At 34.1% G+C, this 26,394-nt stretch overlaps 2 protein-coding genes across 2 annotated transcripts in view; both read right to left on the bottom strand.

Moving 5' to 3' along the window:
- Positions 1-26,394, bottom strand: part of LOC142349136 (cysteine-rich venom protein-like) — a 319,707-nt gene that overhangs the window by 7,815 nt on the left and 285,498 nt on the right. The gene's annotated exons all lie outside the window — the stretch shown is intronic.
- LOC142349679 (uncharacterized) overlaps positions 3,381-26,394 on the bottom strand; it is a 78,530-nt gene continuing 55,516 nt past the window's right edge. Inside the window, exons 3-5 of the mRNA XM_075401402.1 lie at positions 24,993-25,074; positions 7,141-7,175; positions 3,381-3,938 (exon numbers count right to left, since the gene is read on the bottom strand). Of these exons, the coding sequence (XP_075257517.1) occupies positions 3,730-3,938; positions 7,141-7,175; positions 24,993-25,074 (326 nt within the window). The 3' untranslated portion in view covers positions 3,381-3,729. The remainder of the gene's footprint in view (positions 3,939-7,140; positions 7,176-24,992; positions 25,075-26,394) is intronic.

Raw genomic sequence — 26,394 nt, 5'->3', positions numbered from 1 at the left:
AAACAATATATGTGAGCCGCTCAGCAAAAATGCTATCTCAGTCTTTTGCAGAGGTCAGTCAACTCCTTCGGGGGTGTAGAAGACACGTCTGGAATGAAAAAAAGATTCATGAAGAATCAGGAAAAAAGTGGGTGCCACAGCCTTGCACACTGAAAAAAAACATGAAATGAGAAAATATCAGTTGAAGCTGAACTGAATCCACTTCTTGAAAACCAGAGCGCGTAGAAGGAAAACCCTTCGCCAAACTCAGCCCGCAGCCTACACTATGCCTCTGGTCTGCTTGTAACAATAGACTATAACGTTGGATATTTGTTTTACAAAACATGCCATTGCAAATCAGATGTTTTTAGTACGACTGGTTCTGATGCTTTATCATGATGTGTTCGAGCCGACATGTCCCTCAACTACGGCGTGAGAGACCAAATAAGTTGTTTTTAGCTGATTACCTGTCTTTGTTTTTAGATTTGTTGTTAGCTGATTACCTGTCTTTTATGTTACAGGACGAGATTACCTGACGATTTTTCTACGCCAGCTGACTCATTTCTGATTGTTTTGGACTTCGAGCCAGACCACAAATTGAAAGTGACGGTTAATTCTCTTCGGCCAGCCATATTCATATGAGAGAGTCGAGAAAACAGTCTGAAATTACTGCGTTCAGATAGCCTTGGGGGTACTTCCCAGGTCTCAAATTTCCCAGTTGGTAAGAAAACACTGACGAAGCCAATTTCTGCTAATTTCAGTGCTATGATTTTGAGAGGTTCAATGTTGAAGTCATTATCATCCCGGACCTTAGTGCCATAGTAATTCAGTGCTGAAACGTTGGATTTCAATTGTATATCGTCGGCCCAGTACTGTATCAGTGTATCCTAAGGGTATCTTTCAAATCATGATGTGCAGTACAAGTGCCATAGAAACTTTTTTTTCTGAAAATAGACTGATCACTCTTGGTTTTGATTCCCATGATGTTTATAGAAAAATCATGATAAATTATAAAAATTTTGAAAAAAAACGAAATTTTGGGCGATGCACTTTTTGAGCACGACAATGAATTACAATCTTAAAAGGTTGGAAGAAACGTATTAAGATTAGCAGAAAACCCGCCAAAACCAGTAAATACACGCCGAGTTCCTGGAATTTGACAAATTTGTGCAAAAACATCAGATTCTTATGGTTTTTATTTGAGATTGTAACAGAGTTTTGTGTGAATGTCTTAGTATTAGCTTCGACGAAAATAGACAAATCTGGGCCGACGATATACAAATGGAATCCAATGCAATCCAATGCAACTGCAATCCAATGGATGAAACAGTAAAGGGATGAGTCAAATTGGAGTAACCGATAACGGGTCAAAAACCGGGGAACGGGGACGGGTGGGGGGGGGGTGTTTGGGAACTGTGGTTACGAAGCAGATAAAATTATTCAATCCCTTTCATTGAAACAATCCCACAAAAAGAACAGCGTGAAGAAAGCTTGATTATTCCCATGCGCCTTTCACTTTGTATCATTTTAGGTTGATATGGTTATTAATGAACTAATCAAAACTTGAAGCCATTAGGTGAAACTTGAGATCGGTCACAAGGGTGGAGGCGAAACGATAAGTTGTTAGTGTCTTCTTATGAACAGATTTCTCGCCCATGCTCTTTTGTGATACAGCAGAACAACTTTTTGAGCAAAATTTGGGATAACCCTCGAGCAATAAAGCGCAATGACTTTAGTGATAATCTGCAATATCATTTTGACCCACATTATGGTGGTTATATGCACATGAGTGCACTTATTTTGTCTGTATTTGAGGAATTTATAGTAAAGTGGTGAAATTCTTGCATTCACATGGCTATTTTTGCGTCTTTAAGTTTTCTTAATTGAAGTTGATGCTTGTCTGTTTCTTAAAAGACCTCAGAATTTTAAGTAGTAATTAATTAGCAATAACGGAGGTTATATTGTCATCAGTAAGGGCATTAAAAAAGTTTTTTCGACAAATTTTTAGACAATTTTTGCACTGCGAAGAGCATTTTCAGACTTCAAACTGTCAATGTGAATAGCTTTTTCAGACTGTACTTTTACCATGCTGAAGTCTAAATTAAGTCAATTTTTTTGTTCTGAGTTTTGTCATGAAAAGTCTAAAATATGACATGATCATAGTACTAGTCAGAGTAAGCATACGGAATTGAAATACTATGGTTCAGTACTGATTTTGTCCGAGAGTCCAGCCAGTCCGGGATGCCATTCAAAAGAGAGAGCTAGGAAAACCACGAAGCAGATTTATTTATTTTAAAAGACCTTCGATTTTAAGATATTACTTGAAAGGTTTACTTCTGACTGGATATTAATACCACAATAAACATCTGACTCAACAATTTTCTGCTCGTAAGAAGAGGTTTTGTAGTTTAAGATTTGCCAAGTTGTCATTGATCTTAATTGTGAGATGCACAATTTGATTTTACCTTTCAGACTGTCAAAATTTTTTGTACGGCTCTACGCGTTTAGAGTTTCCAGAAACACTGGGATTAGTTATATGGATTAGCAACTTCCTAATTAATTTCAACGCATGCTTTGTACATTCTAGACAATCTATTTGAGTTTGACCAGTTAAGTTTAGAAAACTATATTATGTGTTTTAATATTGTAACATTTGTTTTTTTTTTCATGGCTGTCAATATATATCAAACATTTCAGAAAGATTATTATAAATATCACTAATGAATTAGGTAATGATACTTAACAACCAATTACAACAACACTTTGCCCTGGAATATGTTTTTTATGGTATTTTGAAAGAGTTGCCGATAACATAACATGCGAGCAAGGGTCGTTTAAATTTGGGTTGGCAATGAAACGAAACTTGATGCATCCTGCGATGACTTTCAAATTCACATTTATCGTTTCTTGACATAGGATAATTTAAATAAGGATCCTGCTCAGCTTATATTCAACAAAAAATAGAACACTTACCTGCTTATTTCAAAATGCCAAAAAAGCGCAGTAACAGAAATTCCTATGTACTTACAAAGAAGTTGACTTCCATGAACTTTCGTTATTTTAAAGCTTACCCGTTTCGTTTTCTTTTCAGTAAAGTTACATGACTCTGCAGAAGTCACTTCGAAAGTCTGGCTCCACATTTCGAACAGCGTAGGGGTTCCTGATAAAGACCAGAAATTCTCAGTGACTTCAAACAGAATCACTCAACTTATATTTAATGACATGTCAACATATCAAAAACAAGAATACTTCAAAAAATGAAACTGAGTTACGTGCAATAAGGATATTGCAAGTTCGTGATGCATATCATGAGTTTTTTTCAAGAATCATATCAAGACATTTCAAAGTTCGTTTCACTGTTTTTTTAATTGACAATTAACTTGGTTAACATAACGGTGGCTATCAATACAGCAGATCAGCAGTTTATGAATCTCATTTCATCAGCGTTTTTTTTATTTTTCCACATGTAAAATGTTTGTGTTTATTCTCCTCACTTTGGTCAGGTAAAATAAAAATAGTAGAACTGCACATTAAAAAGGCTCCCACTTGTTGCAAGAGTTTAGGCGGCTCATCATAAAAAGACCAATCTGGACTCTTCTTATTCTGAACTTGTAGTTAAATTTGGCCAAAACGAGCGAGCCAAAATCATTGAGGGAGACCGCGTTGTAAGAGAGAGCGAGAGTTTGATTTCACTGGGCACATAGTTTTTGGCAAATTGTTGTTATACTCGACAAAGATACTTTTTGTGACTTAAGGAGCACCAGTTATTATAGTTAGAGCACTTCCAGTCAGCACGTAAGGCCCATCACTGAAACGGAGCTCCCCACTTTTTGTCTGTAGATAGCCCCATTGGATTGTGAGTCCAGAGGGACCAGTTAAAACGACATCTACTTCTGTTACTGTAGCTGGAAGCTCCACAGAACAGTCAGTTCCCGGGCTGAATTCGGTGTCGAGAGAATCTGAAATTTTCATATGAAAATTACAAATGATGCTTTTGCTTTTAAATCCTGAAGCTGGTAGACATTTGCTAAATTGGTCACAAACAGCTAAGGTTGTCTCAATTGCCACAAAAATTTTCCGCATAATTTTTTTTTCTCAAACCACAGTGATTTATAACATTGCCAATCGTAGATTTAATGGAGCAATTTTACTCTCAAATGCCATTTTTTCTCATGACCCGACCTGTTTCAATAAAAGTGTTGTAAGAGACCTGTTTCAAGAAAAGTGTTCCAAAATTTAAAAAACCAGCTGTATTCGTGTATGATACAGGCTTTTGTGCAAGCTGGGATATCAGTGATAAAATCTCATCACTTTGGTTCATTCCCACTGTCACTTTTCCTCGCAACAATCGTGTTGCCCTCGGTTACACCATCTAATTTCCAGAAGTTAACAACGTGCCAATTAGACCGAATTGAAGAACGGGTGGGTAACCAATTATAGGGAGGACCATCGCATTAGTAATTGCTAATAAGGAAAAACGCCTTTGAGCAACTACCCATATCAGACCTCACTGTCGCAAAAAAAAACTTTGGGTCTGATTTGGAGTGGTGGATAGAACAGGGATACCAGCCATCCACCCAACTTGTACCAATCCCTATACGCTTTCCGCGTATAGTGAAATGGGACAAGTCGTGTGTCTAACTGGTATCCTAGTTCTATCCACTACTCTATATTCTCTACATCTGCGACGAAGTTACTCTGATATATGACTAAAAACTATCATTTCCTGTCTCACTTAGTGCAAACGAAAAATGTGTATCACACGCTAAAATGAGGAAAATTAAAAAAGTGATTGTCATGCCAAAAATGGCCACCACCATTAACAAAATGATATCAAACGAGTGAAAATTTCTAATATAAGATGTCTTTAAATATTAGCTGGTAAGTTAAGTATTTATTAATTTTTTCAATTTTTTAATGAGTTATACAAAGTATTCAATTTAATAGAAGGATCTAATTATTATTTTATTTTAAAACAGGCTATTACTTGCGAAAATATAACTAAATTTTAAGTTAGCAAACATTTCCGAATAATCTAGAAAAAGAATATTCTTGAATAATTCTCCATGCGTGGATCTTTTTTCTGCCTGAGACTTTTTGGCTATTCATTATGAGCTTCGCTTCTCCTTTCCATAAAAAAACCTCAGATACGTTCAATAACGCCGTATCTTCTTGACGGCAACAATATTAATTGTTATTTGTTTTTTTGCAATTTTGTGACAATACAGGAAAAAAAGATCTCAAATTTGTGCCAATTGATCAAATAATTAAGAAAGAAAACTATGAAAACCCGTAGAATCAATGCCAACAAACCATTAACTCCGCTAGAAAATAACCGTTTTGTGAGACCAAGCAACAAGATGGCTGAAACAAGTTGATAGAGTGGGAAGTTCAAAAAAACACTGGTACTCTCTAAAAACAAAAAAAATCAATATGAGAGCAGTTCAGTATCAACTGAATGCTTAAATAGGTTAACCTATGCCACATCAGGACGACAATTAGATCCATGATTGGAGAAATGAAGTTTCCAGACTGCAAATATAACAACGAATGCAGGCAAAACACAAGTTCTCAATTAAAGTTACAAAAATATTTTGTTTACGAAAGCAATTCAAAAAACAGATAAGCACTCCCATACACACAGGAAACGGAAGTATAACTTTTCATTTTTTGGAATTTATAGAGATGGTGTGAGCAGATTTTAGTTGAAAATACACCGTTTCAAACGAAAATAAGAGAGGAAGAGTAGACAATTTGCAATTCCGCTTCTATTCCTATTCAGTTCCACATTTATTCCCCTCAAATTCCGCTCTGATTTTTCTGATTTCAAAATTAAGGGATCCATGACATTTTGCCCAATGCTACCTTACCACGGCTCTTTGATTTTCGTTAAATTATCCGATGATCGGATGTGATAGATTCGTTTTAAATCCCACGGGTCATTTGATTTCATAGTCGGCTAAATAGTCATTCCAATAATTTTAGCAAACGAGTAAAAAAAAAAATTGGCGTTGTGGTAAAACGGCATTGTGAAAAATGGCAGCTTGCGGGTATCTTGGCATTGGCTAAAATGGCATTGGGAGAAACCCAATTGTGTGAATGGTCATGGTACCCACTGAGAATGTCTGTGGCCAGCAAGCCATGGCGAAATAGTGAACTAGTAAAAATAATACTTGGTAACCGTACTTTTGTGCACTCTAACTTATCTCACTTAGATGTTACAATTTTTGTTCCGACCCTTTCCTGGGAGGAGGAAATATATCATCAAGTTGTATTATGTGTCATTTGTCGCCTATCGTTGTATTCATTATAATGAGTTGTGAGTGGTATCATTAGAAAGTTCGTCCAGCGTAGAATAGGAAATAAAAGACTTCTTCGAATTTTGTTTTTCCAAGGAAATATCGAAATTGAAAATTTTGTTCACACTCGACTGATTTCCGTTGTTTTCATGCTCATTTTCAATTCATTTTATGAGAAATATGGTATTTGATGAAATATGGTAAAATTGTTATCGATAAAGAGACTTTTTTTAATCGGTAAAGGTAGTGGAGTGTTGTTAAATTCTTTGATCCAAGTTTTGGCTAATTTGCTTGCTGATTTTCTTTTCCAAATTTAGACTTCTTTGGCGTTCTGGCTTGATAAAAGATGAAAATCTTGTTATTCAGCACATTCAGCGCCTAGAAGTAAACATTAAATCAGCGGATTTAACTATTATAATACTAATAATAATTTGTTTTCTGGTGCATATAGCATATTAAAACACTTAGAAACTTATCACATTGAATTAAAACAGTATAAGATATTAGAAAATCGAAGAAATGTGCACCAGTGGGATTAAGTTTGATCCATTCACAAGGGTTTCCTTTTATGTGGTTAAATTCAAGGTTTCAAGTCATATAAAGTGAATTTTGTTGAATTTAAAATAACCAAAAAAGCATCGAAATGATGGCTTTATTTTATATATCCACCCACACCCGACTAGTGTATAAATTTGGCGCATTACCTCTCCTTATTGGGACCGCAGCCCAAATGCTAAAATGATATATGTTCCGCAATGGTTACAAGGTCTACATTTTCGAGGTCATCGCGAGTTTGAATTGGAGCGCCATACTCAGAGGACCATGCTAACTTCATTTTGCTTATTAAACTGAAGATACTCACAGCCCCATCCAACTTTGAAAGGTCCTCTCACTTCCCTGAAAAAGAAAGCAGTTGATGTAAATTCATGACTGGGTTATATATTCACAGAACAACACCTTAATCAAGGGTTTAACTATATACTAATAAAATCGAAGCGACCAAGGCTGTGCGGTGCGTGTTAATGATCAGACCCATATCCAGACAATAATCAGGCAAGACCAAACCGATCGGGACGATAATCAGAAATGATTAGACTTTAGATCGTTTTACACACCTGCTCGTTTTAAACTGTTCAAACTGACCCAACCAAACGGTGATCTGCCTTGATCAGACTTAACCTCGTTCATCATAATCTCTGGTGTTTCCTATCGGAAAATAAAGAAGAAGAAGCAGCAGAGGAAGAATAAGAAGAAGAAACAGAAGTAGTAAGTAAATACTGTCTCAAGAGAGGGGGGATTATCCTACGATACTTTTACATCGGATAATAGGGGGTTATCCTAGACGGAAAGGGATTAACTTCCATTCTTACCAGATGTGATTATGTAAGACTATTTCCAAGGCGGCAAACTTGTTTTCGGTCAAACAGCCAAATTTGTTCTAAATTCAATTTCGTTCCGATAAGAGCTCTAAGTGAACAATTTATTGAAACGTATTTTAGCACTCTTAAACACAAAATTTACGCGGTTGGGAATTCAAAAGGCGCAGTTTAGGCAATTAGGTCTTAAGTAAATTGTCTGCGCGCAACTTTAAATGCTGGTTCTTCTTCATAATCGCTACTACTTTCACTGCACTCATTAGCTTCAAAATTAATGAATGGGTTAGGGGAGGAAGAGCTGGAGCTGGTGGTAGCATCAAAGTCAACAATATCATCGCTATCAATATGTTCATCGTTAATAATACTAGTCATTGCAAATCCCGGGTCAAGTGTATCCCATTCTTCCGGGCTTTCACTTGTTGTTGTATCCGGCTCAACAAAACTATTATTATGGTCCCAGTTTAGACTCAAATCTAGGAGAAGGTGAGCATAATTTTCCACATTTTCGTAGTCCCACTCTACTTCATCGCTATCCCAAGAAAAATCTTCGACTCGGCAGTGATCAATTTTTTAGTGGCCAAATGGTAGTGTTTTAATTCCCCCGTTCAAAATGTGGCGTTTATTTTCAAAAGCAGAGAGACATATTTTATTTGTTGAAACCGTTTGTAAAACATGCTTTTCCGAAACAATCCTTGTATTTTCAGCGCGCAGTGTACTACCAGTCACAAGCGTATTATTGTAGTCTGCATGTCGAAGCAAATTTTGGGCTGCTCTGGTTGTTCCTTTGGCGAACATTTTTCGGATACCTATGAAAAGAAAAAAGCAGTCAAATCATTACAATCATACTAGGTTAGTTGTTACTTTGTTAGTTTTTTCTTGAATCATTAAACGTAAAATACTCACTAGCGGAAGTAATGCTGTAAAGTTTTGGCTTCAGGCACATAAACTCTTTTATATAATCCCCGGCAAATTCGTCTTTGAATTTTAAGACGACGCGTTTATTTTCATCGCTGTACAGTTTGTGATCTTCTGGGTAATTTGAGAAGTCAAACTGATCAAGAACATTGCTCTCCTCCAGTTCACGGTAGAGATCTTCACAATTGATCCGGTATAGCAAGCTATCAGTATCACTATAGAGTAATCGACAGTCGAATGAAGATCGCATTGTTATATAGTGAAACTGATACATGTAGAATTTCGCTAGATCAAGTATTGTGGCCCCTACTATAGTTGGTGTATCCCAATAGATCTTTCTTGGGCGGGAGGAGAGAGCTGCCATGTTCTCGCTAAAAACTTTGAATTTATCAAACTCAAACTTGCTTAATATGGTTAGGTTTCGTCTTGCGTCTCTCGTAAGCTCGATTTTCATCCGTTGACGTTTCGATTCGCAGTTCTTCCCATAAACGGCGTTGTTCATAAGTTTATAGAAACTCTCCTCAAATTTATCTGAATCCGCTTGTCTCTTCTCACTCTTCAGGGTTGTATAGGGTGTTAACCAATTGTTTTGAGTAAACTGTAGCACACGATGCATTTTCCAAGTTAACATACAGTTTCAACAGCTTGTAATGCAGCAAATAATGTTCTTGGTCGAAAAAAATCTGCAACAGATCTGGAACTTTTGAGGGCGGTAAGTTATGACCCTCTCACAAATCTTGGTAGTCGCTGAGCCAGTCATCCTCAACAGTATTTTTTGATGGTGCGAGGGGGAAGTCCTGATGGTAATCGTGTAGACTTGTTGGATAATGCAAGTCGACTTCCACAATGTAACCGATAGGGTTATCATCAGGGCGGTTTAGTATCTCAGGCAGTGTAATATCAGAATTTAGCGTAAAATCTGATTGGGGGCGTTTTTCATTCTGCATGACGACATTGTACAGGTTATTTGCGTCCATGCAGAAGCCAAATGTCGAGGGTAGTGAAGAGTCATAATCTGGTAAATATTTATTATTTGCAGTAAACTTTCTCATCTCGTAGACTGAACATACTCCCCCAGGTACTGCGCCTTCTATCAATTCGAGGTGCTCGCGTTGTGAGCAATTCAACTTCTGCCTTGCATATTCTCAAGGATGCTTCCTTAGCCATATTTGGCAGTGTGTAAAAGTGCATGCAATCGAGTTTGTATGTGGAGAAGCGGAGCTCTCTGTTGAACTCACAAACGCATGCGAGAAGAGCGCAATCGGTTTTCAGGTATGCGTCGTGGTAGTCTTGTAGAGTTTCACATTTCAGAGTGTTCCACATCATCTTGGCGTGGTTCAAGTTTTCTTGAGTTATTTTTACTGCGTTTGCTTCTAAAGTGTTACGCCATTCATTAAGTGGCGGTAGGGATTTTTTGCTGAACATTTCTCGACTGCTAACATATAAATAGGGGTATTATCCTTTTTGCTGGAGGAGCTTCAATTCTGTTGAGGATAGGTTAGGAAAGATAGAAGCAAGTATTCCAAAATGCTCTCTTGGTAAAATGTCAACCAACTTTTCGAGAGACGAATTCATCATTTTGAATGAATCAATAAACCTCAGATTTTCATACTTTTTGATCAGTTTTTCCATCATCTAGGGTTATGGTCTCCACGAGCACTCCAAAATTCATGGAAATGTATTTTTCATCAGTAGATGGAATTACACTTACAGTGGTTGTTGGCTCACAAGATTGCAGGCCTAAACAAGTGTGATGAAGATCATAATTGTGTATATTATGTCCACCACAGGGGTAAAATTGACGTTCCTTCGTGCTCGGCTGCCTTTTTCATGAGCCCAGCCAAGAAATTTTCCGCTGTAGTGGCAGTGATCCAGATCAATTGACGACTGTTCATCGTTATCATCAAAGGCTTTGTTAAATATCCAACATTCGCTAGCTGCACTTTTCGGATACTGGCTATGGTCACCTCTGAAGAAAGGTAAAGCTCGTTTGCGCTTGTATATATCCTTGACTAGTGTGTGTAACATGTTTACAAACTTGGTAATGCAATCTGCAGAGCTGTCCAAGTGGAAGAAGATGGGTTTTGTTGAGTTGTGATCAATTATCGCAAGTGAAAACCCACAGGGCTCGTGTTTTTCAATAACTCTTGTGTATGCGTTGTTTCCGAGGGGCGTGCATCCTGCTACTGGACACAAGAAGGATTCGAAGTCAAAGTAAATGACTAATGGAACAAACCAGGTAGCGGCCAAGTCTTTGAATTTATAAAAAAAATTTCCCGGAGCTGGTAATCGAACAATAGCAGGCGCATTTTCACAGCAGGTCTCTATATGTTCGGTAAGCTTTGCAAGGCCTTCTTCACACAACCAGGAACAATTCCGGCAAATATGAAACGCAAAGCGGAATTTGGTATTTCGGAGTTGACAGAATACTCTAACCAAGTTGGTAATCAAAACATAATGGTAACAGTCAGCTTCGTATAAAAGCAATAGATCCATTGTGAGTTTTAAGACAAACTTTGACAATCTGAGTGGAATTAAGTCTCTACCATCATACCCAAAAACTTTGATTAGAAATTCATTGAGATTTTCGAACTGATTGATGTCTTCTAGCCCCATGGGCATATCGAAGTGTCCAGTTGGTTGATGAAGGTTGGCTTGCTTGTAAGTTTCGGGTGAAGTTTTGTCTGTGTTGTAGTTCCTTCCTGGTTGATCTAAGTTAATATTGCTGTGCATATGATATGCAGCAATATAACAGTAAAGGAAGCAATTTGCGTCCTCGTGGTTACGAATATTAAGTAAACCGCGGCACTTTTGTAATTTTGAAGGTAATGCAATGAAAGAAGAGCCGGTTATAGGTCGGCAGCGGGCAAAGTTCACAGTTACTTTGATAACTTTCTCAAGCACCCAACCACTACCATTTGAAGCAAATGTCGTTAGCACTATCATCATCTTCTCTACCATAGTCCAGAAGGTCTCACTGCTAAGTCCCTGACTGTAAACGGTTTTCATGAGCGAGTTTGCATAAATTTCATTAAGCTCATCTTCCTGATATTCGTTTTGACTTGCTTTTCGGAGTTGAAGATGAGCACTAAATTGAACTTTTTGCGATCCTTGTGAGAGTTTTTGTTCTATAAGCGAATCGTTATATATTTTATGCTGGAGCATAAACTGAGAAAGGTCTGTGTTTGCTTGGGTTGTTGATGGCGGCAGATGGTAGCTCTGAAGGGTACCATTAAAAGCAGTTTCAGCCGGCGCTTGAGTTGGTTGAAATTGATCGCCAAAGACAGGTAAAGAATGCAAAGAACTCATATGCTGAGCAAATAGTCTGGTGTCGTTAAAACCCATATAGCAGGACCAACAACAGTATGTAAGTTTTTGATGACAAGTCCTCATGTGTTGTTCCAGTTCCGAAAGCTTTCTACAAGTGAATGCACAAATACAACAGGTAAAGACTTGTAAACCTACTTCGTCGGGGTGGTAGCCATTCTCATGGCGAGATTGATTTACCATTGTAGCAAAAGTAGCCGAACAATATTTGCAATTGAAAACCATAGTTGGAAAATTCAAGATTCAAAAGTTAGCAGAGATGATGACAATTTTCATAAACATGTAATTCAACTTCAAATGGCGAATTTCGTTCTATTCCACACGAGTCTCTTATAATAGGCGCGCAATTCAAACTTTCAAAATTTCAGAAGTTGATTGGTAAAATGAGCGCGCGTTTTGGCCAAGCTTTAGTCAAATACTATGAACATATCGAGTTGCGTTGAACTAAAAGTAACGCTTTACGTTTCCCACTGAACAACACTGACATGATAAGACTTGTTTGAGATTTTCGAATATTAAGTGCAATATACAAAAAAACGTCTAAGACCATGGGCAGATCTTTTTAGTTATTAGCTATATGTGATGCGACAAAATATATCAATAGCAACATTTTGGTTTAATAAGTTTTAGGTTTAATTAAAGGAAACTTTTATGAATTTTTTGAATGACATTTCATTCAAATATTTTAATTTTTTTGCTCCATTTTGATAGCTAATATGCTCTAATGTCATAAAGGAAGAGGGAACATTTGTGTTTCAACCTTTTACATGTAATATTACACTTCAGTAGCCTACCTAAAAAGAAAGTTTCGATTTGATTTCCACGGAATTTGTGAAAAACATTCCAAAAACATCGCTTTTTTCAACATTGTTTACTTTTGTTTGCTTTTGTCAACTTATTTTTATTAATTGTGTCCTATAGGTTTATTTTAATAAAACTAGTGTTACACGTTTTTTGGTGACATAATCAGGTATAATGAAAAGTTTCATACCACTATTTATATCACTTTGATTTACACTCGGACTAACACCTGGTTTACTGCTTGGATTAGTACCTGGGTTAACACTTGTATTAACACCTGCACCAGTACTTGGATTAACACTGGCATTAGAACTTGGATTAGTATTTGGATTAACACTTGGGTTAGCTCTTGTGTTTGTAATTGGATAAACACTTGGATTAACGCTTGGATTAACACTTGGATTAACACTTGGATTAACACTTGGATTAACACTTGGATTAGTTATTGGATAAGTACTGAAATTGACGCTTTGATAAGTACGTGGATTGAATTTCGAATTTGTAGTTGGATTAATACTTGGATTGACACGTGGAATAGTACATGGATTAGTACTTCGATTAGTAGCTGATTAACACCTGGAAAAAAAACTTGGATTAACACTTGGATTAATAACGGATTTAGTAATTGGTTTAGTATTTGGATTAACACTTATATTACTACTTGAATTAGCACATGGATTAGATTTTGGATTAGTATTTGGATTAGTACTGGGGATGACATAGGTTGACTTCCAGATTAGTACTTGGATTATTACTTGGATTGAAACTTGAATAGTTTTTGAATTGATACTTTTATTAGTACTTGAATTGAAACCAGAGTTTACATTTGTTTTATCTATATGATGGTATCTGAGTTTTGTTTTCGTTTGCATTAATTTTTTTTACAATCACCATTGAAAGCTCATTTACTACAAGTATTACGAATAGAAATTTTATCTTTATGATTTTTTCCAAAAAGGTGAAACCATTAAAAAAAGGTCAACCAACGTTTCATAACACGCATGACCGTATTCCTTTCTTATATGGGAAAACGCTTGATTATATCATCAACATTATGTTTTGATACAAGTGATTTTTTGAGTATAACTTTTCCAGTGGCATTAAATGTTGGATAATCATATCTACTGTCTCTTATGTCTTTATCAAAATTAAAGAAGTTTTCTGTATACATACTTAATAGTTTTAGCAAAAGATCTATTGTTAATCGTTAAATGGTCTAGATTTCTCATAGCATTTGCACATTGATATTCAATTAAGTTCTATTATATATCTCTCTTATTAAAGCTTTGTTAATATCGTCAATAGATTGTTTGAGAGAGGTTTTTTGTTCAGTATAATCATTTTCCAACTTTCTTTTTTATAAGGTTGTTATTAATTTTATCATCTTGAATATGATCATTAGTATTTTTTTCATATTCACCATAACCCTTCATGTTCTGTTAGTAATGATATCAGCTCCATGAAACGTAGTAGCCCTTGTACCAAATTCAGTACCAACAATTTTCATTTTGGGATCTGGACTTGACAATAAATGATTAAAGACCGTAAATGGTCCACAAACCAACAAACCTAAGTACATGTGATGCAGTTGAAAAGAAATGTGCTCTAATTTTATCGTTAGTTAGAACATCATCTCCGATCTTAATACCTTTGATTTTTAAATATTTCTTAAAAAATATAATTTATAGTTAATTTTACTAATATTCTATTCAGCAAAATCAGATATCATTCTTATTTTTCATATATTATTCTTGCAGGATGTGTTTCATCACTTGTTAGATTATTCTATAAATTAAAAAGGGACACACCTACTTTTAAATCATACAAAATATATATGTTTTTATCTTGAATGATGAAGTGTGTTGTTACTGTCATATCTACTAGTAATATTGTGGAATATAAGTTTACATTTACCATCTGTTCCCAGAATGCTGGACAGTTATCTATTGTTATAAACAATGTACTAGTATTGTATCTAAATAGATCACTCACATGACATGCTTTGTCACACATTGTGGTCATTTTTATACCAAAATGTCCACCAGTTGTATCATTCAATCCTATTCCATTTCTCTTAACTCATCAACAATATCATCAAGAACCATAACACATATTTTAACGTCTTCTATGCTGTTCTTTTGAAGTCCTTGATATTAGGTATTGTGTAATCCTCCACAATCAGTTTCTTATTAGTTAGTGTTGGTGTTAGTGTCATCCTTAGTGCCATCGTCAGTGTCGTCGTTAGTGTCATCGCTAGTGTCATTTTTTTCTAAATACTGTCTAATAAAATTTGTTTTACCTAGTTTATAAGCACCATAATTAACTATGTGAGTTGTTTCTTTTCCTAGTTTTGAATCACTAACGGTCTTATCACTTTGATACCTTATCTAGTTTAGCATATTCATCTGGTGCTGAATCTTAAAAGAAAATAAAGGTAACTCCTATTAAACTATTAATGTTGAAGCTCACTTCGTTTTTAGTGGGATAAAAACGCTTATGTTAACATTCGAAGAGTTTCTTAATGCTTATAATATTAAGAATGAAGAAATGAGTAATGTTGACTTGTAAAGAATAAGTTATTGTATAAGTATAACAACATTTGAATTAGTAATGAGAGATCAGATACCATTAACAATCATTGAACCAAGTTTTATACAAATTTTAACCAACGTCCTGCTGATTGTGGTCGTTGTGGTCGGGTTATGAAAAGGAATGATAGTGTTTATCACATTATTAATTATGATATAGAGACATCACCAAAAATTCTTGATATAAGCCTTGATTTAGGATCTGATGATAAGATACAACAAGTTGATGAAGCTTATTGCGGAACTAAATGATTATAAATGTTCTAGTTAGTGGATTTTTCTGATATCGGATTTAAAATACGGATTGCATTGAATAGTTAGGTTAATCAAATAGTCATATCGAAAGTATTATTGTTTGTGTTTTATAGATTGTGATAGTTATAGTTATCCATGTAGTGGCGGCAATGCCGATAGTTATCAGCAAAGCTGTCTCTTCGTGAATCAAAAAGGTCACAGCTATGCTGATAGTAATAGTAATAGTGATAAAAGTTTTAATGACAGTAATAATGTTGTTAGTAATATTGATCAACGAAGTTGCAGCTTTGCTGATACATGCAGTGGCGTTTTCAGTGAAATAGAAAGCTTCTGAAAAAATTGCTGTTTAAAAAAAAAATTTTTTGATAAACTTAATATCATTGGACCTACTGGTAATCAATATGAAGATATCTTTCGAATAAACTTCGTCCGTAACCGACCTAGAGGCAGAGTCCCTAGAAAACTCAACAAGGTTAACCATTTCACTGATTTGCTGTGTAAATGATAATGCAGGTATTGAGTTTTTAAAACTATACAAGAGTTATCTCCACCAGATCAGCTAACTAAAGATAAGAAGAAACTAATTATATTTGATGAGGTAAGATCAAGAAAACCAGTAATTAACGGGTACTTCTACAGGGGTCAACATGATAATTGCAATACGACATATTTTAAACAAAATTTAATTTCATTAGATAGAAAGAATATTTTAATGATTGTAAACTGTTCATATTATTTAAACAATGAGAAAAGATTTTGAATGCTATGAATATTTCTGCATAATTAGGATCTATTGAAGTTCCACAACATCTTATATCTCTAATAGTGATGTTATCATCTTTAGCTACTGCACCAGGCTAAGCTTTAACTCTAAACATTGCTCTATATAATTATCCCTTTTAAAATTACTCCAAAGCCTAATCCATTGTGTTTTTTTTCTAAATAATTAATGAAACCAAATAGATCACTCATTTCAATCATCCTATACATATTACCACGTTCAGCAGAAGCATGATCACTTGATACTTGACTATATCGCTCAGTACGACTTCTAACTAAACAAACCGCTTTCATTTTCATCATAAGTACCATTTAATAACTTATACTTGAATAGATTGGGGTGACAATGATGTATATATTCATTTGTTTAACAACCACTAGTTTCAATTCTAACTGAACTATATAGTGCTGGTAAACCATAAGTACCTAACCTAATATAGCTCCAATTGAAAAGAAAACACCGGCTTTATCTGATACAATAAACTCTATTTCTAAAAACGAGTCATGTATATTTAAACTGTTCTGTTCTCCACTGAGAATGATAATCAGATATTCTTAACTGTGTTGATTGTTGCTAGTTTATTAAGGTTATATTTTGTAATCTTACTCTTATGTATATCTTTACAATGAGTTGTTTTTATTTTAAAGTCCATTTTATGATTTAAAATAATTGTAACTTTTCGAAGATGCCACAAGAACTCCAACTATTTGAACTAAAAAAGACATCTGATGCTTTAACTCTGGTTAAAGATGAGCATAGAATTTAAATTAGAATGTCAAAGGCATTAGAAAGATTTCATTTTATTGATACTATATTCGATACAAGTAGATTGGGATTAATTAGATTATCGGTTTGCAATTCAGTGTTTAATGCAACTGAAGACAATAACAGGTTTATATATGCTTTAGATGAAACTGTTTTATAAGTAATATAAAACCACTACCAAGGACTGTTAAAAAACCTGGATCGGATGAGTAATCTGAATTAGCTGAAATAAAAAAACAAAAAAATTATGTGTTATAATAGAAGCTGATAAAAATTACAATGAATTGTAAGATGCATAAAAAAGGCCTTATAGGTTTTAATCTAAAATAATTCAATATTAACAGGTTTTAATATACAAATTTATCGTTGAGATGAATATAGAGCAACAAAATTGTTGATATAATTGTGTTTAATAGAATAATGTCTACTGTTTTATTATAACTGCTATTATTAATAATGGTAAAGATAATGATATAATATATACAATTATTCCAACTGAACTATCATTTATATGATATTTGATATTCCAACAAACGTTTTATAACCAAAAGCTACAAAAGATAGAAATGAATGCATTGAGTTTTTTGTCAAGGGTGAACATGGTAGACCTATTGATTTTAATGGTGATGTAATAAGATTTATTTACAACTCAGCTTTCGATGCTTTAGGTGTAAACAGATTTTTTATTAGTCTTACTTTTTTCAACAGATACTTTTGTCAAAAAGAAAATGATTTAGTTTAAAAAACTCAAACCATGTAAGAGTGTGTATTTTATTGTGCCTCCTCCTTTGTGCCTGTAAGCCCATAAAAAGTGGATAAAACAGTAATTGTTTGATGAGTTAGTTTAATTATTCATTTTATTTTGTTCTTCAAAAAGGACTTGTGATGTCAAAAATAGGCTCTCAATTGTGATTTTTGATATTTATTTTTTTCCTAAAAAAGCATTTTAAAAGTGTGTTTTTGGGATTTGTATATATATATATATATATATATATATATATATAAATCTTTAAAAATTGGGTTTAAAATTATGTTTTTGGTATTTTTATAGGCTTTAAAAATAGGTTTCAAAGAATACTTTTGTCTCTCTTATTTTGAGCACCTACGTCTGGCTCATAGTTTTACTTGGTCTGCCTGAGTCTTTTCATCAGTTGAACAAGCCAAAGTCTGTATCATATCTCATTTTGGTCTAGACGGGTCTTTTCATCAGCGCTCATAAACGAGTACATAAACCCACCTACAATTTGAACAAGGCAGTCTAGATTATAGGCTTTTTTTGGTCTGCCTGGAAATTTTATGACCAAAAATGGTCTGGATGTGTATTTTCATCTATAATTTTGAACGAAGACCTCTATAATGTTATAATATATACATTTATTCCAACTGAACCACCAGTTTATATTATAGTTGATAATCCAACAGATGTTTGATAACCAAACGCTACACAAGATAGAACTGAATTTATCGCATTTAGTGTCAAACTTGAACATGGCAGACCTATTGATTTAAATTGGGATGAGATAGGATTTAATTTACGGCTCAGCTTTGGATACATTTATTGTAAAAAGTTTTTTTTTATTTTTTTAGTTTGTTAATAGATATTTTTGTCTACAAGTAGTTGATTTAGTTAAAAAAATTCAAACCGTGTTAGAGTGATTATATTTTTGTGCCTCCTCCTTTGCGCCAGTAAGCTCATAAATAGTTGTTAAAACAGTAAATAATTGATAGGTTAGTTTAATGAAAGATTTTTTTTTTCTTAAAAAAGGACTTATTAAGTCAAGATTAGCCTTTAAAATAAGATTTTTTGATATTTTTTTTTCTTTCTTAAAAAGGCACTTTAAAAGTGTGTTTTTGGGATTTTTGCAATAATATTTTTAAAAATGGGGTTTAAAAGCAGGTTTTTAGTATATTTTATAGGCTTTAAAACTAGGGTTTCAAGTGTATCATTGGGATTTTTATTTTAAAGTGGCTGAATAGCCCCTTTTAACACCTACTTTGGCGTTTCATCAACGTTTTTGCGTTTTTGAACAATCAAATGAACGCACCGAAAATTTAAACTAGGCAAAATCTAGTTTATTGGCTTTTTTGATCTGCCTGGTTTTGTTCACGACCAAAAATGGTCTGGATGGGTATTTTCATCTATAATTTTGAAAGAAGACCTCTATAATGATATAAAATATACATTTATTCCAACTGAACCACCAGTTTATATGATAGTTGATAGTCCAACAGTTGTTTTATAACCAAACGCTACAATCGATAGAACTGGATTTATCGAATTTAGTGTCAAACTTGAACATGGCAGACCTATTGATTTCAATTGGGATGTATTACGATTTAATTGACGGCTCAGCTTTGGATACATTTGTAAAAAGATTTTTTATTTTTTTAGTTTGTTAATAGATATTTTTGTCTACAAGTAATTGATTTAGTTAAAAAAATTCAAACCGTGTTAGAGTGATTATTTTTTTGCGCCTCCTCCTTTGTGGCAGTAAGCTTATAAATAGTTGATAAAACAGTAAATAATTGATAGGTTAGTTTAATAAAAGATTATATTTTTTCTTAAAAAAGGACTTATGAGGTCAATATTAGCCTTTAAAATAAGATTTTTTGATATTTTTTTTCTTTCTTAAAAAGGCACTTTAAAAGTCTGTTTTTGGGATTTTTGTAATAATATTTTTAAAAATGGGGTTTAAAAGTAGGTTTTTAGTATTTTATAGGCTTTAAAACTAGAATTTCAAGTGTATCGTTTGAATTTTTATTTTAAAGTGGCTGAATAGCCCCTTTTAGCACCTACTTTGGCGTTTCATCAACGTTTTTGATAAATCAAATGAACGCACCGAAAAATTAAACAAGGCAAAGTCTAGTTTATTGGCATTTTGATCTGCCTGGTTTTGTTCACGACCAAAAATGGTCTGGATGGCTATTTTCATATATAATTTTGAACGAAGACCTCTATAATGATTTAATATATACATTTATTCTAACTGAACCACCAGTTCATATGATAGTTGATATTCCAACAGATGTTTTATATCCAAATGCTACAAAGGATAGAACTGGATTTGTCGAATTTAGTGTCAAAGTTGAACATGGCAGACCTATTGATTTCAATTGGGATGTAATAAGATTTAATTTACGGCTCAGCTTTGGATACATTTATTGTAAAAAGATTTTTTATTTTTTTAGTTTGTTAATAGATATTTTTGTCTACAAGTGATTGATTTAGTTAAAAAAATTCAAACCGTGTTAGAGTGATTATTTTTTTGTGCCTCCTCCTTTGTGCCAGTAAGCTCATAAATAGTTGACAAAACAGTAAATAATTGATAGGTTAGTTTAATAGAAGATTATATTTTTTTCTTTAAAAAAGGACTTATAAGGTCAAAATTAGCCTTTAAAATAAGATTTTTTGATATTTTTTTCTTTCTTAAAAAGGCACTTTAAAAGTGTGTTTTTGGGATTTTTGTAATAATATTTTTAAAAATGGGGTTTAGAAGTAGGTTTTTAGTATTTTTATAGGCTTTAAAACTAGGATTTCAAGTGTATCATTGGTATTTTTATTTTAAAGTGGCTGAATAGCCCCTTTTAGCACCTACTTTGGCGTTTCATCAACGTTTTTGAACAATCAAATGAACGTACCGAAAATTTAAACGAGGCAAAATCTAGTGTATTGGCATTTTTGATCTGCCTGGATTTGTTCACGACCAAAAATGGTCTGGATGGGTATTTTCATCTATAATTTTGAAAGAAGACCTCTATAATGATATAATATATACATTTATTCTAACTGAACCACCAGTTTGTATGATAGTTGATATTCCAACAAAAGTTTGATAACCAAATGTGGAAATATGTTACTCATCGTGGAAACTAGTTTCGGATATCTGCAAACTTGATGAAAGTTTGCTTTTTGTAGCTAGTTTCATCGCATACGCTCATGGCCTTAACCTTAAAGAATGCCCGGGTTGAATTTTCTTTGATTCCATACAAGAATCATATATGATTTCATACTGTCCATACTTGAATTCTTAGTACGCTCCTTGTATGAAACCAAAGAAATCATATATGATCCTTGTATGATTACCAAGAAATCATGTATGATCCTAGTACGAATACCAAGAATCATACATCTATTTTTTGAAAATCTTTACCCATTCATGTTTTTTTGTTTTTATTCGGTAGGGCATCACATATATGATACCCCGGCATCACATTATGATCCGCCAAAAGACCCTAACGTACAATATAAATTGGAAGTTGGGCACAAAATAAAAGAGAAAGTCCAAACAATTAACAAAATTTTTGACATACTCTGAAGTCAGTTTATACTTATAAATGCTCATTTATAAAAAATATTAATTAAGAAAAAAATGCATATCACGTCAAATTTGTTTTCTGAATACGTTTAAACCACAAAGTTATTCTTTTAGCGCACACAAAGAATCAAATGTGGATTGCAAATGCGATATAATAATTTAATAAGTCCTCCGACTACATTATACGAGAATTTGTGGCACCAGTCTATGTATTACGAAATCAAAGAAAGTTGTGTGATCGTTGACCCGGTTGGTCGCGGAAAATTGTAATCAAATCGGGTAAATTTTCTCGAGGAAGCCGACCTTGCCAACGAAATGGAGAATAATTTTAACGAGTATCAACTCCTCCCCCCCCCCACCCGGGCCGAGAAATTTGGCCAAAATTATGTAAAATCAGCGGTAACTAGCGTTGACAAGTCGGAAATTTCACCGCAGTTTCCTTACATAATTTTGCATTGAATGCTTTGAATTTGAAGACAAAAATTCAACGCATTCAACGCCAAAATAATGTAAGAAAATTGCGGTGAATTTTCCGACTTGTCAACGCTGGTTGCCGCTGATCTTACATATTTAGCGTCGAATTTAGCATAGATCTTACATATTTAGTGTTGAATTTAGCGTAGATCTTACAAAACTTTGCGTTGAATTTAGCGTTGATCTTACAAAAAATCAAAGCGTCCACTTGAACTATTAACCTCCAGTTGCGTATGGGACTCGATCTGCTGACCTCCTGTTTGCTTGTCGCCTCTTCTACCATTGTACCACAGTACCTTGGTTTCCTTAAGAGCCGCAATTCTTAAAAAGCATAGATCTTACATATTTTACGTTGAACTTAGCGTAGATCTTACATATTTTGCGTTGAATTTGCGTAGTATTTAATTTAGCATATTCAACGCATTTACCATGTGAGGCGCACTGGGGAAAATTTAAATTTTTTAAAAAGTTTTGAACAAAAATTGAACTCCTAAAATGGTCTGAAATGGTTTTGGCACCGTAAGAGAGCGCTCAAAGGTTATTTTTTGGTGACTTCATTTTTCTCACCTGTGCAGTATAAACTTGAAAAATTTGAAATCGTAAACTTGAAAAAATTGAAGTCGTAACATAGTCTGAATTGGATTTTGCACTATAGAAGAGCATTAAAATTGATTTTTTTTTCTGACCTCATGTTTCTCACCTTTGCAATATAGGGTTCGAAACAGTGAAAAAAATCGATTTTTTGAAAAAAAAACTTGAAAAAGTTCTGAAATCGTGAAATGGTCTGATAAGGATTTTGCACTATAAAAGAGCACTAAAAAGACATTTTTTGCTGACTTCACTTTTCTCACCTTGGCCGAATAGGGGGTCGAAACAAAAAAAAAATTAGTTAAACAGTGAAAAAATTGACTTTTTGAAAAAAAACTTGAAAAAATTTTGAAAACGTAAAGTGGTCCGAAATGGAATGGAAAGATTACCGTTGAATGCGTTGAATTTATGTAAGATCAACGCTAAATTCAACGCTTAATATGTAAGATCTATGCTAAAATTCAACGCTAAATATGTAAGATCTATGCCAAAATACAACAGAAAATTATGTAAGATTAGCGTTGAATGCGTTGAATTTATGTCAGATCAACCCTAAAATTCAACGCTAAATATGTAAGATCTACGCCAAAATTCAAAGCAAAGTTATGTAAGATTAGCGTTGAATGCGTTGAATTTATATAATATCAACGCTAAATTCAACGCTAAATATGTAAGATCTACGCTAAAATTCGACGCTGAATATGTAAGATCTACTCCAAAATTCAACGCAAAATTATGTAAGATTAGCGTTGAATGCGTTGAATTTATGTAAGGTCAACGCTAAAGTCCAACGCTAAATATGTAAGATCTACGCCAAAATTCAACGCAAAGTTATGTAAGATTAGCGTTGAATGCGTTGAATTTATGTAAGGTCAACGCTAAAATCCAACGCTAAATATGTAAGATCTACGCCAAAATTCAACACAAAGTTATGTAAGATTAGCGTTGAATGCGTTGAACTTATGTAAGATCAACGCTAAATTCAACGCTAAATATGTAAGATCTACGCTAAAATTCGACGCTAAATATGTAAGATCTACGCCAAAATTCAATGCAAAATTATGTAAGATTAGCGTTGAATGCGTTGAATTTATGTAAGGTCAACGCTAAAATCCAACGCTAAATATGTAAGATGTACGCCAAAATTCAACGCAAAGTTATGTAAGATTAGCGTTGAATGCGTTGAATTTATGTAAGGTCAACGCTAAAATCCAACGCTAAATATGTAAGATCTACGCCAAAATTCAACGCAAAGTTATGTAAGATTAGCGTTGAATGCGTTGAACTGATGTAAGATCAACGCTAAATTCAACGCTAAATATGTAAGATCTATGATAAAATTCAACGCTATATTTGTAAGTGCTACGCCAAAATTCAACGCAAAATAATGTAAGATTAGCGTTGAATGCGTTGAATTTATATAATATCAACGCTAAATTCAACGCTAAATATGTAAGATTTACGCTAAAATTCGACGCTAAATAGGTAAGATCTACGCCAAAATTCAACGCAAAATTATGTAAGATTAGCGTTGAATGCGTTGAATTTATGTAAGGTCAACGCTAAAATCCAACGCTAAATATATAAGATCTACGCCAAAATTCAACGCAAAGTTATGTAAGATTAGCGTTGAATGCGTTGAACTTATGTAAGATCAACGCTAAATTCAACGCTAAATATGTAAGATCTATGCTAAAATTCAACGCTATATTTGTAAGAGCTACGCCAAAATTCAACGCAAAATAATGTAAGATTAGCGTTGAATGCGTTGAATTTATATAATATCAACGCTAAATTCAACGCTAAATATGTAAGATCTACTTTAAAATTCGACGCTAAATATGTAAGATCTACGCCAAAACTCAACGCAAAATTATGTAAGATTAGCGTTGAATGCGTTGAATTTATGTAAGGTCAACGCTAAAATCCAACGCTAAATATGTAAGATCTACGCCAAAATTCAACGCAAATTTTTGTAAGATTAGCGTTTGATGCGTTGAACTTATGTAAGATCAACGCTAAATTCAACGCTAAATATGTAAGATCTATGCTAAAATTCAACGCTACATTTGTAAGAGCTACGCCAAAATTCAACGCAAAATAATGTAAGATTAGCGTTGAATTTATGTAACATCTACGCTCAGGTGTAGATCTTACATAAATTCAACGCATTCAACGCCAATCTTACATAATTTTGCGTTGAATTTTGGCGTAGCTCTTACAAATGTAGCGTTGAATTTTAGCATAGATCTTACATATTTAGCGTTGAATTTAGCGTTGATCTTACATAAGTTCAACGCATTCAACGCTAATCTTACAAAAATTTGCGTTGAATTTTAGCATAGATCTTACATATTTAGCGTTGAATTTAGCGTTGATCTTACATAAGTTCAACGCATTCAACGCCAATCTTACATAATTTTGCGTTTTTTAGCGTTGACACCTTAACCCGGGCACCCCCCCCCCCCCCCCCTCCTCAAGAAAGGAGAGAGAAGAGAATGGTATTTTAATTTAAGTAGATAACTTACGGCATGCGGCAGAATTTGGCTGGATCTGTTGTACTCTTTATTTGTCCATATACAATTCCATTGGTAACTGCGTTGGAATCATCTAAACAAATGGTATGATTGAAGTTCTATTAGAGGAGATAACAGTTTAAACTACTTTCTCCTCACGATAGAATTTCAAAAGTTATCATTATAATAAAAATATTGACATCATTCAGTAATGATCAAACTTATTAATGAGAAATCCAAGACTAGGGGGGGGGGGGGGGGGTGTATTTGCAGCACCTTTTACCAATCGCCTGACCTGTTGATCTTTGCATGATAGAGTCGTATTGTTGCATTAATGATATTGAACAACTTACACGCGGCTCGAGGTATCAACGCTAAAAAATGATTTAAAAGTGTAAGAATTGTGGTGAATGCAGAGAATGATTAGAGTTGCGATTTTGAACGCTGAATGCATTGAAAGCCGAGAAAATATAATTTTCGCTGCGAATATTGCGCATCTTAAGAAACTTTACCGTTTAGGCGAAGAAAATAACATTTCACCACTAAATATTCCTTATCTTACTAAAAATCATCGCTCAAAAACACAGGAGTAGAAGTGGAAGAAGTAGGATGTTGACATGCAAGAGGTCAGCAACTCGATCCCGGCTATGGATGTCATATTTGGAAAAAATTCTGCTGTGTATGTGAATGCTGTGAATATAAAACTGTCACCAGTAAAAACTGCAAGACATAGAAAACTTCTCCGCAAAAAAACCGCAACTATTATAAGAATTTGCCGCTTTCACCTCAATCATTGCTAAGAAATCTGGAAGCTCAGCGGTGAAAATTGTTTTTTTTTACTGAAAGCCCACCACATTTCTTCTATCGTCTTTTGGACAAATTTTCTACCCCAACATTTGTACAAGACTTTTATGTCCGATAACTTGATTCTACTTGAAAAAAAAATTTGTTGTTGGAAGGTTAATTTGTCTGACACTGTCAAGTCACGCAGCGTATCCCCAGAATCCATGAGGCTATTAAGACCTGGAAATATTCTTTTAAAACAATAAGGGGTATGCAAATTTGGAGCTATAACCATGAAGTTGCCAACTTTGGAAAATCGAGTTTGGAATTTTTGGAAAATCGAGTTACAAGAATTGAAAAAATGTGGCCAAGATTTGGTCAAGACATGGTTGTTAAGCGGAAATGGCTGAACATTTTACATAACTATTGTGGCTTCCGGTTTGAATGTGATAACAATAAAGGAAAACGTGTAGGTTTAATCTTAATTTTAAATCTTATCTTTGTAATCGTAGATTTCACTCATGTCGAAAAACCCGATGCAAAAATATTTTTAAATCTTTCTGCCGAGCTTTGGTCTCTGGAAATTGCATGAGAGATGGGTTCTAGAAGTCGTCTAGAATTTAAGCTCATT

The sequence above is a fragment of the Convolutriloba macropyga genome, chromosome 11 (assembly GCF_964194025.1).
Source record: "Convolutriloba macropyga chromosome 11, txConMacr16.3, whole genome shotgun sequence".
Taxonomy (NCBI): domain Eukaryota; kingdom Metazoa; phylum Xenacoelomorpha; order Acoela; family Convolutidae; genus Convolutriloba; species Convolutriloba macropyga.
The sequence above is the reverse complement of the archived record's forward strand: the minus strand, read 5'-3'. Positions and strand labels throughout refer to the sequence as shown.